Source organism: Pleurodeles waltl, chromosome 9 (assembly GCF_031143425.1).
Source record: "Pleurodeles waltl isolate 20211129_DDA chromosome 9, aPleWal1.hap1.20221129, whole genome shotgun sequence".
NCBI lineage: Eukaryota > Metazoa > Chordata > Amphibia > Caudata > Salamandridae > Pleurodeles > Pleurodeles waltl.
In genome coordinates, this window is record NC_090448.1 from 655,378,741 (window position 1) to 655,399,513 (window position 20,773).

General features: G+C 47.4%; 1 protein-coding gene across 1 annotated transcript in view; it reads right to left on the reverse strand.

The window, feature by feature from the left end:
• Positions 1 to 1,226: 1,226 nt before the first annotated feature.
• The window catches only part of CCDC61 (coiled-coil domain containing 61), a 637,121-nt gene continuing 617,574 nt past the window's right edge, over positions 1,227 to 20,773 (reverse strand). The window contains exon 14 of the mRNA XM_069207713.1: positions 1,227 to 2,252. Within this exon, the coding sequence (XP_069063814.1) occupies positions 2,158 to 2,252 (95 nt within the window). The 3' untranslated portion in view covers positions 1,227 to 2,157. The remainder of the gene's footprint in view (positions 2,253 to 20,773) is intronic.

A 20,773-nucleotide genomic window follows, 5' to 3' on the forward strand; every position in this document is an offset into this window, starting at 1 on the left:
GATTACTGTGTTATCAAAAAACACCCTATTTTACTCCTGTGTGTAATCCCTTCTTTTCAAATCTGTGGCACTTCTTCTTCCACCTTTCCTGTCCCCTCAGCGCTTTGTAACCATCCTAGAGTGACACAACGAAGCATACAAATAATCAACATATGTAAAATGAAAAATGTTTAAATTATGTAAATAAGCTTTATCTGAACTTGTCTTGATGCGTCTGCTCTCTTCCCTAATGCACCCTAGTCACAAATGTAGACCATGCTTAAGTGCTCTCTTTAACCCATGGACTCTCACAAAATCTTGTTAGAGTAGCTTTACTTCCATTTTAAAGTTCCACTTTCGTTCCATTTCTCCGTTCTGACCAAAATCGTGCCCTTGTGAACTGACACAGAGCTGGGCACATACTGTTTAGACAAAGGGTGCCGGAGTAAACACACTGTGGCATCACAGAGCCCACCTGATTGGTCTGTGATCAGCAGGTACATTGCTCAGGGTGTTTCAGTTCACAGGCTTCTGTCTGGTGGCAAAACAATCATTAGGGGAGCTGCGATATGATGGCGCCTACAAGGGAATGTCATTCTCGAATGCACTGAAGGATTTGCCTGGCCTTTAAGGTTAGGGGCATGGTGGGTTATAAATAGCAAATTCTACATTGTTCTTTCAGACGCAATACCACTGGTGCACGTATGCACCCGGCATCCAGAAAATAAACGCTTGAATTTTATAACCTGGTCATTCGGAAATTAAACATTGACCTCTCCTCAAACAGTTGGTATGTAGATAAATGTATGTCTTGATATTCTGGAGCAGGAATGTTGCATTGTATTTTGGTGAGTCCTGGACTGTGATGGGGACAGATGAGATAGAAAATATATCTGCTGTACAGTATCTAATGACGAACTGTTTTGTCAGGTCTACAGCTCCTTATATCATTGTGAACCAATTACATTAGTATTTCATTTGAGCCTAGGCAAGGCTGCTATTTCCCTGTGTAGACCGGCTGAGTCTAACAGTGAGTTTAGTTGAATGTTTTTTCAAGACCAAGTGCTATACTTTGTTATTCATTTTTAAGTGCGCAAACTAATATGTTTGCTTTTTATTGTTCAAATAGGAGCCGCTTAGACTATAGGACTCCTTCGTAAAAAAAAAAATATAACACTTTTACGCGGTGGTCCGCTCAAGTAGGTCTCATCGCAGTGGAAGAAATGAACACCCAAGCTCTGTTGATGTACTGAAAAATCTTTCAACAATAAAGTAATTTATTCTGCATAATCCGTTTATCCCTAGCACCGAGGCACACGTACAAAATACACATTAATAAATACATAAAAGAAATGACATTTCAGGGAAGATGCCTGTGGAACTGAGCTAAACCGGGGTCTCAAATGAGGAGCTTCAATTTTCATGTTGTGTTCCCAGCATCATTCTCCAATCAAAGCACGAGTGGGGGGATTTAAACAGTAATTGTTTAGTCATAAAACGGGAACTTTAGAAAAGGCGGTGCCACTACTCTGACAAGACCATCAAGACACTCACTGAAGGAGTAATGATATTGAGATGTAGAGGGGAAGGTTTAACTATCTTCTCTACAGGTCTCATTCCCGTGGCTTCAAAGTTTGACAGGTGTTCCAAGAACTACAAGTCGAAAGGTTACAAGTCAACACATTGTGCTTCACGATATGGATAATGTAGGGTTCGGAATGAAAATCTTCTAAATAATAATAAAGATTTGTTTTAAGAACTCGATGCCGACATCATCTCCTCCCCCTCCCCAAAAACAATATTCTCAATTTCAAATCCGTTTATTATTTAAAGTACTTCCACCGTTCTTCAGCACCTCTCCGAGGCCATCTCTGCTGGGAAGGGTTCGTAATCATTTGGGAATGTATAGGTCGTGGCAGGACACACAGGAGTTAGATAAAAAGATTGAGAGTCTTTAAAAAAAAGGCATAGAAACCACTGGAAGACCCACTCTAGCAGAGAATAAAATAGCTTGATTTGTCGTCAGTGGACTGCCAATGTTCAAACACCTGTCAAGATGCATCAGTAAAGGTCCATATGTCATGTCCGTGCTCTTCATATGGCTTGGTTCACTGCCGAAGCCCCTGGACAGGTATCACATGGAGAGTGTTGGCCAGAGGTCCTTCTGGTCAGGCCTGCCTATGTCCTGGTATCCAAGTTTTTCATATACTCCTGAAGGGCTTGCAAGCGTGCATCAATCTCAGATAGATCAGTCGAGGGGTCAAAAACATTCTCTGCAAAAAGCAATGAAAGTAAAGTTAGTTTTCACAGGCAACAGCCCAAGTGTCTTGCAAAAGGGTTCAGCATCAAAGACTGTTTCCATCACAGTAGCACTAGGACGATATTGCCTAGCAACAGATGCATGCAGTCAACTGTTTCTTGGCCCTCTTCAGAGACGAGCAGAATGGTCCCAGAACAATCCTTCTGAATGGGACTTTAACGGCGAGTGGCTGCAGAGAATGCAGCATCATGAATCACCAGCTATTTTGACTTATAAAGGGAAAGCTGTGCCTCCAAATGTAGAGTAACAAAACAAAAGACAAATAATAATTGGATAGGCTAGTACTACCCAAAATCTTACATTATTAAATTTGCGTTTTGAGCATCCAAAAACCCGAACGTGGGTATATCCCTGCCCCTAACCTCACGGATTTTTCTCTCTTTTGTGGTTAAGTAGATCTGCAGCAATGTGTTCTTGGCTCCCTAATGGTGAATCTCTGCATTATATTTTTCTTTCTTGCTAAAGCTGAACTTCTCTATATACTTTGTTGTCAAATTCTACATAGTCCTTAGTGTTCAACTTTGCTTTGTTTGAAATAAGAAGCTGAGAGAACTACGAAGTGAAACCGTTGTGAACAAGGGCTGCTATGATAAAAAGAGAAGAATTAGGTTAAAAAACCTCCGTTCATGCTGATTTGGGTACTCAATCCGTAAACCCAGTGGTATCAAACGTGTTGGGGACATTCACATGCATAACGCATGCTTGTTAACGTGCACCAGGATCAAATCACAATCAGTTCCTATGTGTTTTTTCAATCTACTTATAATGCGTTCTCTGGATCATGTCAATCATATACAAAATGCTGCAAGACAGTACAATAAACCCTGGAATAGACATGCCTGTGATTGAGATCCCAGAACATTTTACAGTATTTAAACTATTTATTTGAATGGGAGCAATCTGGTATTTTTAAATGTAGATAAAACACTGTAGCCCGTCGGACAAAATTCTCTGAATTCCACCCTGTCTCCCCTAAATATATATGCCAAATTAAACCATTCCTAAAATACTATGGCATCATAAATAACTTTAGGCTCTAAATGGATTCACAGTCCTAGGTAATGCTGCCAGCTAGGCAGGAGCTATGGAAAGCTGAAATCAGATACCCCTCCTGTACAGAGCCAGCCACATAATACAACATGTTTCCTTCTTCTGGCAGTTGCTACTGGGCCGGATATCTTTTTGACAGATCTATAGGAATAAGGTAAAAGACCGAAAAGGCTTTGCGGAAAAACTAGAATTACTAGTAAGTACATTTTCCTTTTGCATCGTAGGTACTTCAGTGATCTTCATTAAAACTAGAACTGAAAAGCAAGCATATCCCCTGACCTTGCAGCCTGAACGTCCAAGGATTGTAAAATGTATCTGTGTAATCAGGAAGGTTTTAACAATTTTAAACTTTAGAACACTTTAGACAACAACATTAACTGCTTTGGATTTCGAATATAGGCAATTATGTGTAGTGAACATAATAATAAATAATCTCTAAGCAGCTGTCTTGCAAATTGATCGAAACAGCGTTAGCCTCTTTTAAGCATGGCGAGTGACCACTCGTTTTTTCTGGAAAAGCTGTGTTTGTTAACTGCTATTATACCACAACACTGGAAGCAATCAACCTTGAAAGTGATCGCCTACAAGCAGGGAGACCTCTATTTGTCTCATAACTCACAAGGATAAGAGAAGAGCTGGCTGTCCTACAACATTTGTTCTATTAAAATAAAACTAAATAATTCCCTTGACATTTTAAGCATGGAGATACCTTGCTTCCTGGCCAATTCGAAGCAGACCCTAATGCAGAGAATGACCCAGCAAGAAATGGTTCATTTCTACACTACCTGACCCTTATTTGGTTATCCACCCGGAACTCGTGTGGTCAAGGTGGAACGACAAGTCTTTTTGGGTCCAGCCAGTGGAGTCACTCCTCTTCTTTAGAGGGATGCGGTGGAGCAACGAATATGGGCAGGGTGATGTTCTGACCCAGATGAAATGGGGTCACCACCTTGGGGAGGAAAGAGGCACGAGTTCTGAGAACCACCTTGTCTGAAAATATGGTGAGATACGGTGGCTTGGATGAAAGAGCCTGCATCTCACTCCCCCTCTTGGCAGATGCCATTGGCACAAAGAAGGCTGTCTTGATGGTGAACAGCTGGAGGGAGCAGTTGAGTAAGGGCTCGAAGGGAGCACACATAAGAAATGTGAGAACCAGAGTTGAGTCCCATTGGGGCATAAAAAAGGTGTAGGGGGAAACATAGGTAAAAGCTCTTTGACAAATCTATGTACAATGGGAGATTTGAAAAGTGAAGGCTGCTCAGGCAGCCAAAGGACTGCTAAGGCAGAAAAATAGCCCTGGAGTGTACCTAAGGCAGAACCCTGCTGGGCAAGAGATAGTATGAAATCAGTAAGAAAAGCAGGAAGAGGTTCAATAGACCTTTCTGTACAATAATATACAAAACGTTTCCAACTGCAGGCATATATCGTTTTAGTGAAGGGACGCCTGGCTGCCAAAATAACTTTACAGACTTCAGGAGGAAGGTCAACTGCCACCGCTCAATCTCCACACATGAAGGTGCCGAGTTGGCAGGTTCGGGTGGAGAACCCTCCCCAGCTGCTGTGACAGAAGATCCTCCCGAAGGCGCAGCTTGATCGGAGGATGGGTGCTCATTTTCAGAAGCTTGGGATACCAGACTCTCCGTGCCCAATCGAGAGCCACTAAGATTTCTAGGGCCCAGTCGTTCTTGATCTTCTTGAGAATTCTGGGCAGAAGTGGTACAGGTGGAAAAGTGTACAGGAGGCCTGAACTCCACTTTTGACGAAAAGCATCGCAGAGCGACTGCCGCCTCGGAAACTTCGATGTGCAATACTGCTGACAATGCGCATTCTTTGCTGAGGAGAACAGATCTAACCAAGGTTCTCCCGACTGCTGAAAGAGTCCCTGTGCCACCTCCGGATGGAGATACCATTTGTGATCCGCTAGGCAGCGACAGCTGAGTTCGTCCACCCTGGCGTTCATTGATCCTGCCAAGCGTTGAACCACCAGGGTTATGCCCTGCTGTTCCAGCCATGTCCAGAGACGCAGAGCCTCTTGACAAAGTATCCACGATGCCACACCACCCTGCTTGTTGCAGTACCACATTGCAGTGGTGTTGCCTGTACTCGCAGCTCGGGAGGATAAGCCCGAAACAGCACTGTGTCAAGAACGGCTCTGATGATAGAGAGCTTCTGAGAGGGAGTCAGGTGTGACTTCGGCACGTTTATAGTGAACCCTAAGGAATGCAGGAGGTCCGCCGTAGTCTGAAGGTGGTTGATGAGAGCCTGGAGCGTAGAAGCCTTCAACAGCCAATCGTCGGGGTAGGGGAAGACTGAAAACCCCCAGCCTGCGCAGATGAGCTGCTACCACCAACATCACCTTGGTGAACACCGGAGGGACACTGGCGATACCGAAGGGGAGCATGGTAAACTGAAAGTGCTTGTGACCCACCTTGAATCGCAAGTAGCGCTTGAAGGGCTGGCAGGATGGGGATGTGGAAATACGCATCCACAAGTCCAATGCTACCATCCAGCCTCCTTGGTCTAGGACAGACAAGACCTGAGCAAGAGTGAGCATCTTGAATTTCTCCTTTTTGAGAAAGACTGACATCCTGCAAATCCAGAACGGGGTGAAGACCCTTGTTCTTTTTGGGAGTCAGAAAGTAACGGGAATAACAACCACTGCCTACTTCTGACATCGGGACCCTTTCTATAGCTCCCCTGGCCAAGAAAGCCATAACTTCCTTGTGAAGCAAAATTAAATGATCCTCCATCAGCCGTTCTTTTAATGGTGGCATAGAGGGAGGGAATAGCCCTTCTGTATGATCAGTAAGACCCAATTGTCTGATGTTATGGACTGCCAGTGAGGGAGATGAAAATGAATCCTCCCTCCAACTGGACGTGAGTGGTCTTGCAGAGTCACACTAGGAGGACTGGGCACTGTGGAGGGGGGGGCTGGGTTGCTGCCGACTTCTGGCCACACCCTCTGGGTATAAAGATACCACAACCTCGTCCTCGCACTGGATACTGAGATGATGGAGGGCGGTGGCTGATTTGAGGGTGGAGTGGTACCCCACCCCTTCCAAAGCCTCGAAAGGGGCAAAAGGCAGACTGCTGACGAGCTGGCACCGAGAGCCCCAAGGATCTGGCCGTAGCCCGAGAGCCCTTGAACTGCTCAAGCGCCGAGTCTGCCTTATCTCCAAAAAGGCGTGAGCCGTCGAAGGGCATATCCATGAGGTTTGTATGGACATCTCCCGAAAAGCCAGAAGTATGAAGCCAGGTGTAGCATCGAAGGGCCACTGTAGATGAAATCGCACTGCCCAGCGAGTCAGTTGTGTCCAAACCACACGGAATCGTAAACTTGGCTGCATCTTTCCCATCTATGACAGCTTGAGTGATAGTGTCCTGCACGCCCCTGGGACCTGGGGCAGCACCTGTGCCACAGTATCCCATAAAGTATGGGGAAAACAGCCCAATAGGCATGAGGTGTTTACGGACCTCAACGCCAGGCTGGAGGAAGAAAACATCTTCTTACCAAATGGATACAGCCTCTTGGATTCCCTATCCAGGGAAGCGGAAGGGAAGGCACCATGGGAAGTGGAGGCCTGGACCACCAAGCTTTCTGGGATGGGGTGTTGGGTGAGGAAAATAAGGTCAGATGGAGCTGGTCGATGGAGGCGGCCGATTGTCCTATTTACAGAAGCCCTTCTGCTGGGTTTGGACCATGTCCCCAGAAGGACATCAGTGAGGGCTTCGATGAAGGGCATTATGGGTTCCGATGTGGAAGCACCCAGCTGAAGCACCTCTATCAGGATGTTAGTCCTGACCGTCACTGTAGGCAACTCTAGGTCCAATACCTCGGCGGCTCTATGAATCACCATGACGTATGAAGCTCCCTCCTCCATAGTCACAGAAGGAGGTGAGAGCATGCCAGTATCTAGAGAACTATCCAGTCCACTGGCTTCCCCTAGATCCTGATACCAGTCCTGCTCCAATCCATATTCTAAAGGGTCCTCAGATCCCTCCCATTCCTCACCTGTGCCTGGCTGATCGTAATAAGCCTCAGGTACTGATCGGGGTCCTGTTGGCGCTGTTGAAGTCGGAATCAGCGTCGTAGGATGTTGTTCTGGCTCCAGATCATCTGGAATGAGGGCTCGCACCACCGGTGGGTGCCGGTGGTGGTGTGGGGGGGGTGGCAACGTCAGTTGCAGAGTCCACCCTCTCACAGCTTTCAGGGCCATAGCCCGGCAGTCAGAACACAACTTCGAGTCGTGGTCTCTGTCTAGGCACCAGAGACATACCTGGTGGGGCTCCATCACCGACATGGCATGATGAAATGCACCACATGGCTTGAACCCCATCTTCCTTGAGGACATCTTGCACAGACTTAAAAAATCTTTGACAAAAGGGTCGAAAAAAGGCCTGCCAAAAAAAGCAGAGGGTAGCTTGATCCTGGACCTGAGCTTACCCGGCGCAGAAGGAAAAGAACTGATGTACGCATGCTGGGGTGGTGCCTTTATAGATGACCGTGACATCAGACGGCTCCAATGACGCCACACAGAGTCAAACGATGCACGAGGATACAAATGACGCCACCTGATGGTGCGCGCAGGGTATTGCTCATAAAAAAATTCCAGATTCGAAGATGATGTCAGGGAATTCAAAGGTAAGGAATCTGCAGCTAGAAGTCTATGAAATGGGTTCAAGTGGAGAACCCTCCCCTGCTGCTGCGACAGAAGATCCTCCCGAAGGGGCAGCTTGATCGGAGGATAGATGGCCAAGTTCAGTAGCTCGGGATACCAGACTCTCCATGCCCAGACTACGGTCACCAAAATAACCTGGGCCCGGTCGTTCTTGACCTTCTTGAGAACTCTGGGCAGAAGTGGTATGGGCGGAAAGGCGTACAGGAGGCCTGAGGTCCTCTAGAGTTGAAAAGCATCTCTGAGCGATAGCCTCCTTGGAAATTCAAGCATGCAAAATTGATGACATTGACCGTTCTCAATGGGGGCAAAAAGATCTAACCAAGGCTCTCCCCACTGCTGCAAGAGACATTGCACCACCTCCTTATGGAGACACCATTCATGATCAGCTAGGCATCTTCGACTGACTTCACCTGCCCTGGAGTTCAGAGAACATATCCAGTGTTAAATCTCCAGCGCTATGCCCTGATGTTCCAGCCATGAGCCCCAACCACCTCAGAGCCTGTCTCACCAAAACCCAGGATAGAGGCTGAAACATCAGTATCATGGCCTGAATATCCTGGTCTTTCCACTTGGGAGGATGAGCCCTAAACTGCACTGTGTCCAGAACAGCTCAGGTGAAAGGGAGCTTCTGAGAGGTAGTCAGGTGTAACTTTAGCATGTTTAAAGTGAAACTCAGCAACTGCAGGAGGTTCATCATAGTCTGGAGGTAGGAGATGACAGCCTGGGGCAAGCCTACCTTCAACAGCCAGCCATCCAGATAGGGGAAGACTGACACCCGTTATCTCCACAGATGAGCTGCAATCACTACCATCACCTTGGTAAACACCTGAGAGGCGCTGGTCAGGCTAAAAGAGAGCATGGCAAACTGAAAATGCTTGTGCCCGACCGTGAACCGCAGGTAACATCTGTAGACAAGATGGGAATATAAAAATATGCATCCTGCAAGTCCAACGCTACCATCCAGTCTCCTGGATTCAGGGAAAAAAAAGCCTGCGCCAATTTGAGGATTTTTAATTTCTCCTTCAGGAAGCAGTTGAGGGGCTAGGGGTCTATTATAGTATGAAGGCCTCAGCCTTTCTTCGGGACCAGAAAGTAGCAGGAATATCAACCACAACCTACTTCTTGCGTCGGGACCCTCTCTATGGCTTCCTTGGCCAAAAGAGTTGCAACTTCCTTGCAGATAAGATAAAGATGACACTTTGTCAGCCTGTCTTGAGCTGGTGGCATGGGGGAGTAGTAGTCAGGAAGGGGGGGAGTAGTAGTCAGGAAGGGGAGGGAGTAGCCCTTTTGCGCCTACTCCAATACCTACCTGTTCAATGTTATGGACTATACATAAGAGTACACTGTTCCAGGAAACGTTTATGCTAAACTCCACTAGGCACTTCTATATCTAGAAGAAAATGCCCTCTCACACCCGATGGATGTCATGCTTCATCATAGGGCTTGCTCCTCGTCAGAACGGCTGGTCTGAACGGCGTCATACCGGTGCTGCAAAGTCTGACGGGCCCACCACAAAGGAGCACTCTGCCGGAGATCTTAATTGGAGATCCGTGCTGTGGTTTAAAGAGAGTAGGACCAAATACACATTTCATTTATAATCTTACTATAAGTAAGTGACTTTCTGTTTTTGCACATAAATTTTTAGACACACTGAAGGCTCTAAGTAGCCTAGGAGAAGTGTTTTTTTGATTTGGTCCTGATGAAGCGCCACTAGATCCGTATGGACTCTTTAGGTGTGAAACATGTTGACCTAATGTGACGGCTGAAGATAATCTCTTCTTCCCTCACAGTGTTTTGTTGGCAGAGTGCTTTAGCATTATCTCAGTTTCACTCCCTAACACCTTTTTTTAACCTTTAGACCCTTCGTTGATCGATAAATTGTGTTTTTTTGGAGGGTTCTTGAGCCAATTTTAACCTTTATTTCTCTCTCCTATTTTTTTCCTGTGCGTAGGATTGAAATAATTCCTACTCTCTTTAAACCACGGCATGGGTCTCCAATTAAGATCTCTGGCAGAGTGCCCACTTGTGGTGGGCCCGTCAGCCACTGCAGCGCTGGTGTGATGAGGAGCAAGCCCTATGATGAAGCATGACATCCATCGGGTGTGTGAGGGCATTTGCTTCTAGACATAGAAGTGCCTAGTGGAGTTTAACATACATTTTTCCTGGAACAGTGTACTTTTATGTATTGTATCATTAGTAGGGAGTCTGTACACTGGACCATTAATCTCCCTGTCCCTCTTTTGATTGTGTGCGATGTTATGGACTGTCAGTGGGGCAGGTGATGAAAAATCCTGCACACCAACTGGGTGCCTGGGATGGTACAAGGGCAGATTAGGAGGGTTTGGAGGCTGAAGCTGCGGGCGGGGGTAGAGGCCTGACCCGGTGTAGGAAAGTCCCTCTTTTTGGCATGGTTCCCCCCACTTTTTGCCTGTTGTCAGTGTGCTTAGACCATTTTCACTGGAATCCTGTTAACCAGGACACCAGTTATTGTGCTCTCTCCTCTAAATTTGATTACCTTCGTACCCTTTACACCCCACAATTGGCATATTAGTGTACCCTTGTAAGTCCCTAGTATATGGTATTTAGGTACCCAGGGCATTGGTACACTAGGGGTTCCCCATGGCCAGCAGCATATATCCTGTCACCCATGGGAGCCTATGCAAACTGTGGCTGCGGGTCTGCCATTTGCAGCCTGTGTGAAAAGGTGCAAGCACCCTTTCACTGCTGGTCACTACACCACATCACTGTAAGTCACCCCGATGGTAGGCCCTTCCAGCCCTAAGGACAGGGTGCAGGCTCCTGTGTGTGTGGGGACCCCTGCAAGAGCAGAGGTGCCCCTACGAACGCTAGTTCGAATTCCCTGGACTTCGTAAGTGCGCGGAAGCCATTTTCTCTGTTTACTGGCCATAGGTCACTATCTATGGTCCAGCTACATAATGGTAACTACGAACCTAGGCATGTTTTGTCTCAAACATGTCAGAATCATACCCCAATACTGATGCCAGTACTGGTGGCATGATTCCTTGCATTCTGGGAGCTCCTTAGAGGATCCCCGAGTACTGCTCCTACCAGTCTTCCAGGGTCTGTGAGCAGCCCACACTGCTGTGGCCCCTCAGACAGGATTATGCCCTCCTGCTGCTTGACCAGCTAAAGCAGGGGAGCGCAGAACAAAGGATTTCCTGTGGGAGAGAGGTGAAACCTCCTCTCCCTTGGACATGGGTGTTGTAAGGCTGGAGAGGGGTAACATTTTGTACCTTCCTTCCATATTCCGGTTTGCACCAGTCGCTGCACTGGTGCAAAACTGCCCATCACCACCCCTGGGGTGGTATCCAGAGCTCCTCCAGGTGGCAACTTGATTCTGCCATCCTGAAATCAAGATGGGCAGAGGGCCCTGGAAACATCAGACTGGCCCGATTTGGCAGATGACGTTAGTAATCCCCCCTGATAGGTGGTCACCTTGCAAAGTCACCAAGCCCCTTTTTGGGCTATTTAGGGACTCCCTTGTGGGTGGGTCCCCAGATTCAGTGTGCAAGACTGCACCAGGACTCCTCTGCAACAGCTTCACAGGAACAAGACTGCAACACCGAGACAACATTGTTTCCACGGTTCCTGTCAGCAAATTGCAACATTTTCACAGCTGTGCATCCTCTGGGGTTCGTAAGGCTTCAGCTGCACCAAAGAAGCAAGAAGGAATCTCCCTTGAAGTGAACAAGTCACTCCCCTGCATCTGTAGGCACCTAAAGCAACAACCTCTGGCTGCTGAGATCAGCTGTCCTCTGGGCCTGCGAAGATTCTCCAACACAGGTGGTGGTTCTGAGGGGTCCTCTGGGTCCTCTCTCCCTTCTTTCCAACTTGGAAGATGATGAGTCCTTGCCTCTTCCTCCAAGACAGAATCCCTGCACACCGTGACTGTTGCGGCAACCAAGGCTTGTTGACTCCTGCTCCGAGAGATCTTCAGGATCCAAGTAGCCCCAGCCCCCAGCACTTTACCTCTGCAAGGACAGTCCCCTCTCTCCTGCTCCAGAGACGTGGGTCTCCTCTACAGGTGTGCTGCCTGGCCTCCCTGCGACTTACTGTGCCTGCTGCCACTGAGATGCTCGTGGGGGCTCTGACTGCTTCGGTTGGCTCTCCTTTCTTCTTAGGGTCATCCTGGTCTCCCCTCCAAGGGCCCAGTCCCCAGGACCTTGCTGGTCCTCTTCAGCTCTGCAAATCTCCAACAGCTACAGTTGCATTTGCTTGTGCTTGTTGGTGGCCCTTCTGGCCACTAACCCGTCTGCAATCCGGCGACCGGTGAGGGACAGCTTCTAGGTGACTTCAGGGACTCCTCTGCAGCTCCTGGACTCCGCAGCTGGACTTCATCCACCACAGTTGACCCGGATCTTCACACACAGAAGCCTCCGGCCCCACCTGGACACTCATGCGTGGAGTGGACTCTGTCCCCTTATCTTGCAGGTCCTCTTCTTCCTGAATCCACCATTGGGTTTCACCAACCTGGTCCTGCTCTTGCAATATTCCACATCCAAGCCTCCACGTTAACCTATGGGATGACCAGGTAACTTACCTCTGCTCTCCTCGTCGCTGGGGTTCTTCTAAACACTCACCTCTTGAGGCTCTATACTCTCTCATCCCTTGGCTAACTACTCCATATCATCTGGTAGGGGACCCATTCTCACATTCCACTATTTTAGTATATGGTTTGCCTCCCCCCAGTAAGGCCCTTCCTATTTCTTGCTATTTCTGGTGTTTTTATGCTAATTCCTAATACGTACCTGTGTATATTTAGTGTGTACTTACCTCCAGAAAGAGGGGTTTGCCTATAGTAATCTAGTTCAGTGTTCCTATAATAAAGCATCTTTATTTTTTCAACACTGTTTGGTCCCTTGCAGGTGTGATAAGTTACTGTGTGATGACTGTGGTGTTGTAAGTGCTTCACACTCCTAGATACGTCTTGGCTGCTTACCACTAGAGAGCCCTGGCTTCCTAGACTGTGTAACACTAGCTAATATGAGATGCCTGGACCTGGTATAAGGTGCCAACACTATAGGTGTCCTCAACAAACCAGACCAGCTTCCTACACCCTGCATCTGGATGCCTGAGCCATGTGACTTGTGGATACCATGCCCTCTGTCACACAGTGGCTGGGGAGCATTTGCAGCTCTGTGGCTGGTCAGGAACTGATGTAGTTGGTAGCTCCTTCAGTAGCCATGACAGGGGCCAAAAGTAGACCGGGATTTCACTGGGTGGAAGGTAACCCCAGGGATAGGGCCGTAGCCCAACTGTACTTAAATCTCTAGAGCACTGAGTTTGCTTTGTCTCCGAAGTGACGGGAGCCATCAAAGGGCATGTCCATTAAAGAAGATGTGACATTCCCCCAAAAAACCAGTAGGTCATGGCCAGGCGTGGCACCTTATGGCCCCTGTCAACGAAAACGCTCTGCCTAGCAAGTCAGTTGTGTCGAGTCCACACTGAATTGTGAATTTAGCTGCATCTATCCTGTCTGCTACTGCTTGGGAGAGCACGGCCCAGTTCTCCTCCGGGACCATCGGCAGCACTTGTGCAACCGTAGCCCACAGAGTGTGGGAGTAAGTTGCGGCATTTTTAGGAAAGTACCCTCTTTTTGGCATTGTTACCCTTACTTTTTGCCTGCTGTCAATATGTTTTGACTGTTTTCACTGAGATCCTTCTAACCAGGACCCCCATGATTGTGCTCTCTCCCTCTAAATGTGGTTGCTTAGGACTTTGCACACCCCACAATTGGCATACTGGTGCCCCCATATAAGTCCCTAGTATATGGTACCTAGGTACCCAGGGCACTGAGGCACCAGGGGTCCCCATGGACTGCAGCATGTATTGTGCCAACCATGGGAGCCTATGCAATATGTATCTGCAGGTCTGCCATTGCAGCCTGTGTGAAAAGGTGCATGCACCCTTTCACTGCTGGTCACTACACCAAGTCACCGTAAGCCACTCCTATGATTACCTTCCTAGCTTAGAGGGCGGGGTGCATGCTCTGGCATGAAACTAGACAAAGGAAAGGTGAGTGACTACTCCCCTGTCCATCACCTCCTCAGGAGTGGAGCCCAGAGCTCCTCCAGGTGGCCACTTGATTCTGCCATCTTGAATCTAAGTGGGCAGAGGCCTCTGGGAGCACCTGAGTGGCTAGGTCAGGCAGGAGACGTCACAGACCCCTCCTGATAGGTGGTCACCCTGCTAGGTGACCAACCCCCCTTCCTGGACTATTTAGGGTCTTCCTCTTGGGTGGGTCCTCAGATTCGACATGCAAGATTCCACCAGGACTCCTCTGCATTGTTTACTTCATCTTCGGGCCACTGGAACTGCATCTGAACCCTTCAGGAACCAACAATTTGCAACTTCAGTGACAACTTCAGTGACAACTCCGCTCTGCAACATTGTTTCTCCGGCTCCTTCCAGTAACTGCAACACTTCCCTGGCTGTGCATCCTCTGAGGGCGGCGAGTCTTCAGTCTGCACAAGAAGTAAGAAGACATCTCCCTTGAAGTGAAGGAGTCACTCCCCTGCATCTGCAGGCACCAACTGCAATGATAACCGGCTGTGTGCATCTACTCTCCTCCGAAACTGCATGGATACTGCATCACAGGTGGTCTGGAGTAGTCCCCTTGGTCCTCTCTACCAGCTGTCCATCTTGGGAGATGGTAAGCCCTTGCCTCTCCTTGCAGGACAGCACCCCTGTGCACCATGGCTCTTGCAGCTACCAAGGCCTGTTTGCTCCTCCTCCAAGGGATCTTCAGGCTCTGTGTAGTCCCAGCCTCCAGCACTTCTTCCTGTAATGCATTGTCTCCTGTCTGCTGCTCTAACGACATGGGATACTTCTTCAGGTGTGCTGAGCGGGCCTCACTGCGACCCCTGTGCCTGCTGCCAGTGGGTTGCTTGTGGGGGCTGCCTCCTCTTCTTGTGACTCTCCCAGCGTCAGAGGGTCACCATGGACTCTCCTCCTTGGGTCGAGCTCCCTGCCTGGACCTTGCTAGTCCTCTTTAGCCTTGCAAACCTTCTCTGTCTTCTGCATTTGCCAAGGCTTGTTGGTGGTTTTCCAGCACCACTATCCGACTGCATCACGACCGCCGACATGGGACATAACTTGCATCACTCCTGGGACTCCTCTTCATCTCCGGTGCTGCACTGCTGACCTTCTTCTTCCACCGTCGACCTGGTCATGCATCCACATAGAGATGGAGTGTCCACTTGTGGCAGGAGCCTCTACCCATCTCGAACTGGACTTGGTCCCTTCATTTGCAGGTCCTCTTCCGTCAGGATACACCTTTGGGTTCTTCCACTCTTGGCTGGGTCTTGCAAAATCCTTTTCCAAAGTCCTCCTGTTGGGTTTGGGGAAAACCAGGTACTTACCTCTCCTCTCCTGGTTTGGGGGGGAACCCTGGTACTTACCTCTTGGGGTTCCTAGTTCCTCCAGCTCCCTTCTACTGACTCCACATCCTTGGGTGAGGGACTGCCTTTCACATTCCACTTTCTTAGTATATGGTTTGGTCCACCCCTGGGCCCTCACCATTTGCTATTGCTTTTACCAATGCCTATTGCTTTTCATGCCATTTACTGATTGCTAATGTGTATATAATAGTGTGTTTACCTACCTCCAGCTGGGGTATTGCCTAGACAGTATTTGAGTATTTGTGTTACTATAATAAAGTACCTTTATTTTTGTTACACTGTGTGGTTCTTTCATGTGTGTAAGTGCTGTGTGACTATAGTGGTATTGCATAGGCTTTGCATGTCTCCTGTATAAGTATTGGCTGCTCATCCACAGGTACCTCTAGAGAGCCCTGGCTTCCTAGACACTGCCTACACTTCACTAATAGGGGATACCTTGACCTGGTACGAGGTGATAAAACCACAGGTGCTCAGCACACACCAGGCCAGTTTCCTACTGCATTCACAGACCGCAATGCTAGGCTGGTGGAAGAAAACATCTTCCCAAATGTCTCCAGCCTCCAGGGAACACACCAGGGACATGGGAGCTGAAAACTGGAGGACCAAACTCTCAGGGGTGGGGTGTAGAATGAGGAAACTTGGCTCCCTCAGAGTGAGGCAGTGGCAACGGCAATTGTCCAGCTCACAGGAGACCATGTTGGGTTTGTAACATGTACCCAAAAGGACATCTGTGAAGGCTTCATTAAAAGGGAGGAGTGGTTCAGATGGGAAGACTTTCGGCTGAAGCACCTCTCTCAAGATTTTAATTAGGCTTGACTGCATCCGAGGGCTACTGAAGGTCGAGGACTCCGCAGCCCTCCACACCGTAATCGCAAAAGACGCTCCCTCCTCGTTAGCCACGGTGAAGGGATAAAGCATGCCAACATCTGGGGAAGTATCCACACCACTGGCTTCATCCAGATCCCAACACTAGTCAATGTCTTGGTATAAGGCTGGACTTCTAAAGGGTCCAGTGAACCCCTCCGATTCCTTCCTGAGACCAAGTCCATAGGAATAGGGCTCAGGATACAATTTTGTAGGCAAGGCTCCCTATGCCACCTGATATGTCGTCGATTGACAGCCCTCCAGCTCTGTATCAGAGGCAAGGATCAAAATGGTGATGGCACCCGCAGCAGCACCCGGAGCATCTACATCGGGACAGAGGTGGCCGGCGTCTATGCCAATCCAGAAGTCGATAGTTGGGGTCTCTGCTGACTCTGGGGGCCCAAAGGCACACCAGAGGGGTTTGGCTGGCCACGTATGGTACACAAGGCAACATAAAATTATTTTAGTTGGGTGGGAGTCACTGGCTCCCGGAAACTCAGGGAAGCACAGAGTCAGCGCAGGCTAACTGCTGCTGTCTGTGTTCCTCGCTTACTGTAATACCACTTATGATGGTACCTTTGGGTTTGTTGTTGCGTCAGTTGTTGGTACACTCAGTGACAGGTTGCTTTTGTTGCTGGCACCAGTGCCTTTTCCTACAGCTGTTCAACACTGTCTATCCCAAATCGACATTGTCTATTCCTATCTCTGATCAACATCGGGCCCATAATTAGGACAATGCATTATCTTCATTTGACGATCATTCCTGAGTAAAGTTAATCACAGCTATGACGATCTCTGCAGTGTAATGGTGAGATGACAAAATTGACAATCTAGGGAGCTATAGATCACTGAATGTGGACAAGTAAGCCATTATGTAGGATCAGAAAATCCAGACATTGGTCTTTACTAATATGTTCTGAGAATCTTTTCATTGACTCCTAAACAGATCTGTAGCACCAGCCTAACAGTGCTGCAGCACTGCTTCTTTCATGGAGTGAAAGTTCCTCTGTTCCACCCACACTTTCCTTTTAACATTATCTAAGCACTGGCTTTCGCAGTTTGGAAACCTCAAAGTTCCAGGTGCCGAAGCAAGGCACATCCCTACTCCGAAACCATGAAAGATTGTTTTTGGATTACACCTGAGAAACGTGGTGTATATTGTTAAGTAATCTGATCATTTTAGTAGCATATGGCATAATTCCTTTTTCAGTTGCCAACTCAGCACACAGGAACCAGCATTAAAGGCTTGGTGGAAATGCCTAGCTCCAAAAGTCTAAACAACTAGTGACAATAATATTTTTGGCATCGCTAAAAGTGTATTAAGTTTCACTGCACTTACTGTTATAAAGGTGACAAGTGCTCAAGAAACTTTGGCGGTCTTCCATGAAGACTGCCAAAGCCGTGGGCACCAGAAGACCGCCAGCATATCACGGGTACTGCCGGATTTTCGACACACTTTGGGCGTTAATCCAGCAGCAGACATGCTGGCAGGCAGAGGTGCTCTGGCGGTTCCATCACTAGCCCGTCAGTAGGACACTACCTGACATATTATGGGCCATAATACGGCCTGACAGTGTCCTGCTGGCGGGGCGCTACCGGCGGTGGAAGCGCCCCTTTCCGTTCCCTGCCGGACGACCTTCTCCCTGAAACAGGTAAGGTGATTGTCTGACAGAGGAGGGTGTGGGAGGGTGGGGGGTGTTGTGTATGAGTGTGTGGTGTCTGTGTGTGCATGAATGGGTGAATGTGTGAATGCGTGGTTGCATGCATGTCTGAATGTTGAAGTGAGAGCGTGTCTGCATGTAAGTGTGCATGCATGTGAGTATACGTGCTTGCATCTGATGTTGTGAATGCATGGATGGATGGATGGATGTTGTGAATGCATGTATGGATGGATGTTGTGAATGCATGTTTGGATGTTGTTGCGAATGCGTGTATGGATGCTGTTGTGAATGTGTGTATGGATACTTGTGAGTGGATGCATGTATATAAGTGTAGGTGAATTGGTGTATGTGTGGTGCATGTGGGTGTTTGTGTGCATGTATGCAGGGAGAGGGGGTGGGGGCGCTGTGGCTGAAGGGGTAGGGGATCTAGTGCTTTCTTGGGGGGTCTACCGGTGACAGGGAAGAAATTCCCTGACACCGGTGGGCTTTCCACCATGGTTTTCGTGGAGGTGCTACCGCTGCAGAAACCATGGTGGAAAGCCAGCTCCTAATACCGCCAGTGGTCTTCTATGGACCGCCATGCAGTATGAGTGGAGATGTGGCGGGTTGGCAGAGGCCAACTCACCACACTCAAAATGTGGCGGTCTACACCGCCAACCTGTTGGTGGAGGCACTGCCTCCTTTACCCTGGTGGTCAAAAGACCGCCAGGGTCAATGACCCCCTTTGTGGTTAACTGATGTGTTAAAAAGTCTCCTGAATGTTGAACAGTTGCATGTCGATGTCAAAGTTCTGCGCAAATGGTGTAATATCGAATGATGTGTTGACTGCTTAGAAGTCAGTGTATCTTGCAACATCAAGGAGGATCTCAACACTGAATAGTGACTTCTTTTCAACATCATGCTTGACAGGCATGGAAAACATAAACTTGATCGGGAGTGGGGTGAAAGTCAGGAGTGATGACATATTGAGAGCTATATGTTATTGGAAAGGGCCCTTTCTATATTGCTGATGCAGCAATTCCCTTTATCTAGGCATCCCAGATAAGCTTCAAGCCTTCCCTTCAGATGATTATGTTCACTGTTTTTTGATGAGCCTCCCAGGAATTCTGAAAGAAAATACATTATTTCACTGAAGGAGAATTGGGAAAACAGACCACCCGCAATTTCCTTCCTGCCATAACGGACGTACTGTACAAAAAGTGAAGGCATGATGGAAGAAACTGCAAAAACCTGAATTTAATCAGGAAAAGGTCAGATATCACTCACACACTACTAAAATTCTTGATAGCAACAAAAAAGGAACTGAGGCAAATCTTCTAAGAGCTTAAGGGATCATTTTCACACGAACTTTGCAAAGAACTAAGCCTCTGCATCCACGGCCAGTAGTTATTTCAAAAAGAAGTCTCTAATTTCAATATTTCATAGCTGCTCCCTATACGGCCACATTTCCATTTACTTATTACACGTTGTATCCTTTTATTTGTGAAGCAAAGTTAAAGGGTATATTTCAAACAATTTTATGTGTTATTTTAATGCTTAGATGGCATATTTTTAGGAAAAAAAACATGAAATACAGAACATTTTGCATTAGACCGGCAGCAGTGTTTTTGTCTATATTTAAAACAGCCACATTGCTACCTTTTAAATATGTATATAACATTGTATTGGGATTCAGCATGTAAGGATGACTATCTCATCGTTTTTGATTGATAACGAAGAACCTATGATTCAGAAGGTAATTTTCACTTACACTTTCAAACACGTTTTCCTCCCTCCCAGCTAAATGGAAAACAGATTATACACTTTAAAGGATTCGATGTAGGAACATAATCGGTTCCTACTGTGCTTAAAATAGTTTTCCAGAATGTCCGGGCAAAACCACCATTTCTGGAAGATGCATCAAGAGAATATAGTCCATTGGTGCAAGTTATACCGATGGTTAAAGGCCCTGAACTACAGTCATAATAAGGAACAGGGCCTTAAGCAACCGGCATAGCCCTAGGCAGAAGGGCAATAAGGTTATTAAACCATTCCACCCACAAAATGTTGAATGTTTGAAGTTCAAAAGAGAGCAACACAGGGACAAACAATGGAAGTTTGGAGAAGGCGGCCCACATCAGTCATTATTAGCCAATCAATTTTTACAATGGAGTCAAAATGTCAATGTTCTAATAAAATTGACAAAAAGGTGTGGTAGTTGCCACACATATGTCTGCCACACATACGTGGTGTGAAGCATGAAGTCTCTCAGTAACCCGAGCCCTCCCAGAGTAGCATTTAAACAAATCAGAAGACAAATCTAGCAATAGGGGCATTTGCCCCGGTTTACGTTTGTAGCAGGCAAGTAGTAAAAGGTCAGAAGGTGGTTCTTTCTTAATACAATTTCATGGTTCCAGAAACATTTTAAGTATACAGTTTCTGCTCATTAGAGGAGCAATATGTCTAGATTGGAATACAGAAGTGCTAGACATGGCTCTTCTGAAGGAAGTTTCCTGAAACCTTTTTCTTTTTTCTTCCAGTCTTTGCTGACTCTCTGTGTGTGATCTTAGGACCCTGGGCACTTCCCCCACTGTCTGTCAGTGGGAAAGAAAATAAGTTATTTACCTGTAACTGTAGTTCTCCAGTATTGGTAACTTTCATAGATTCACATACTTGGACCATTCCCTGTTGTTGAAGTGGGAGTCCCATTGTATCATAACAAGCAGTATGCATTAGGACAATAGGTTGTAAAGGGAATGTGAATTTTAACTTAATAGCCTATCTACAATCTTTTTTTAAAAAGGACAAACGTTGTCCCTT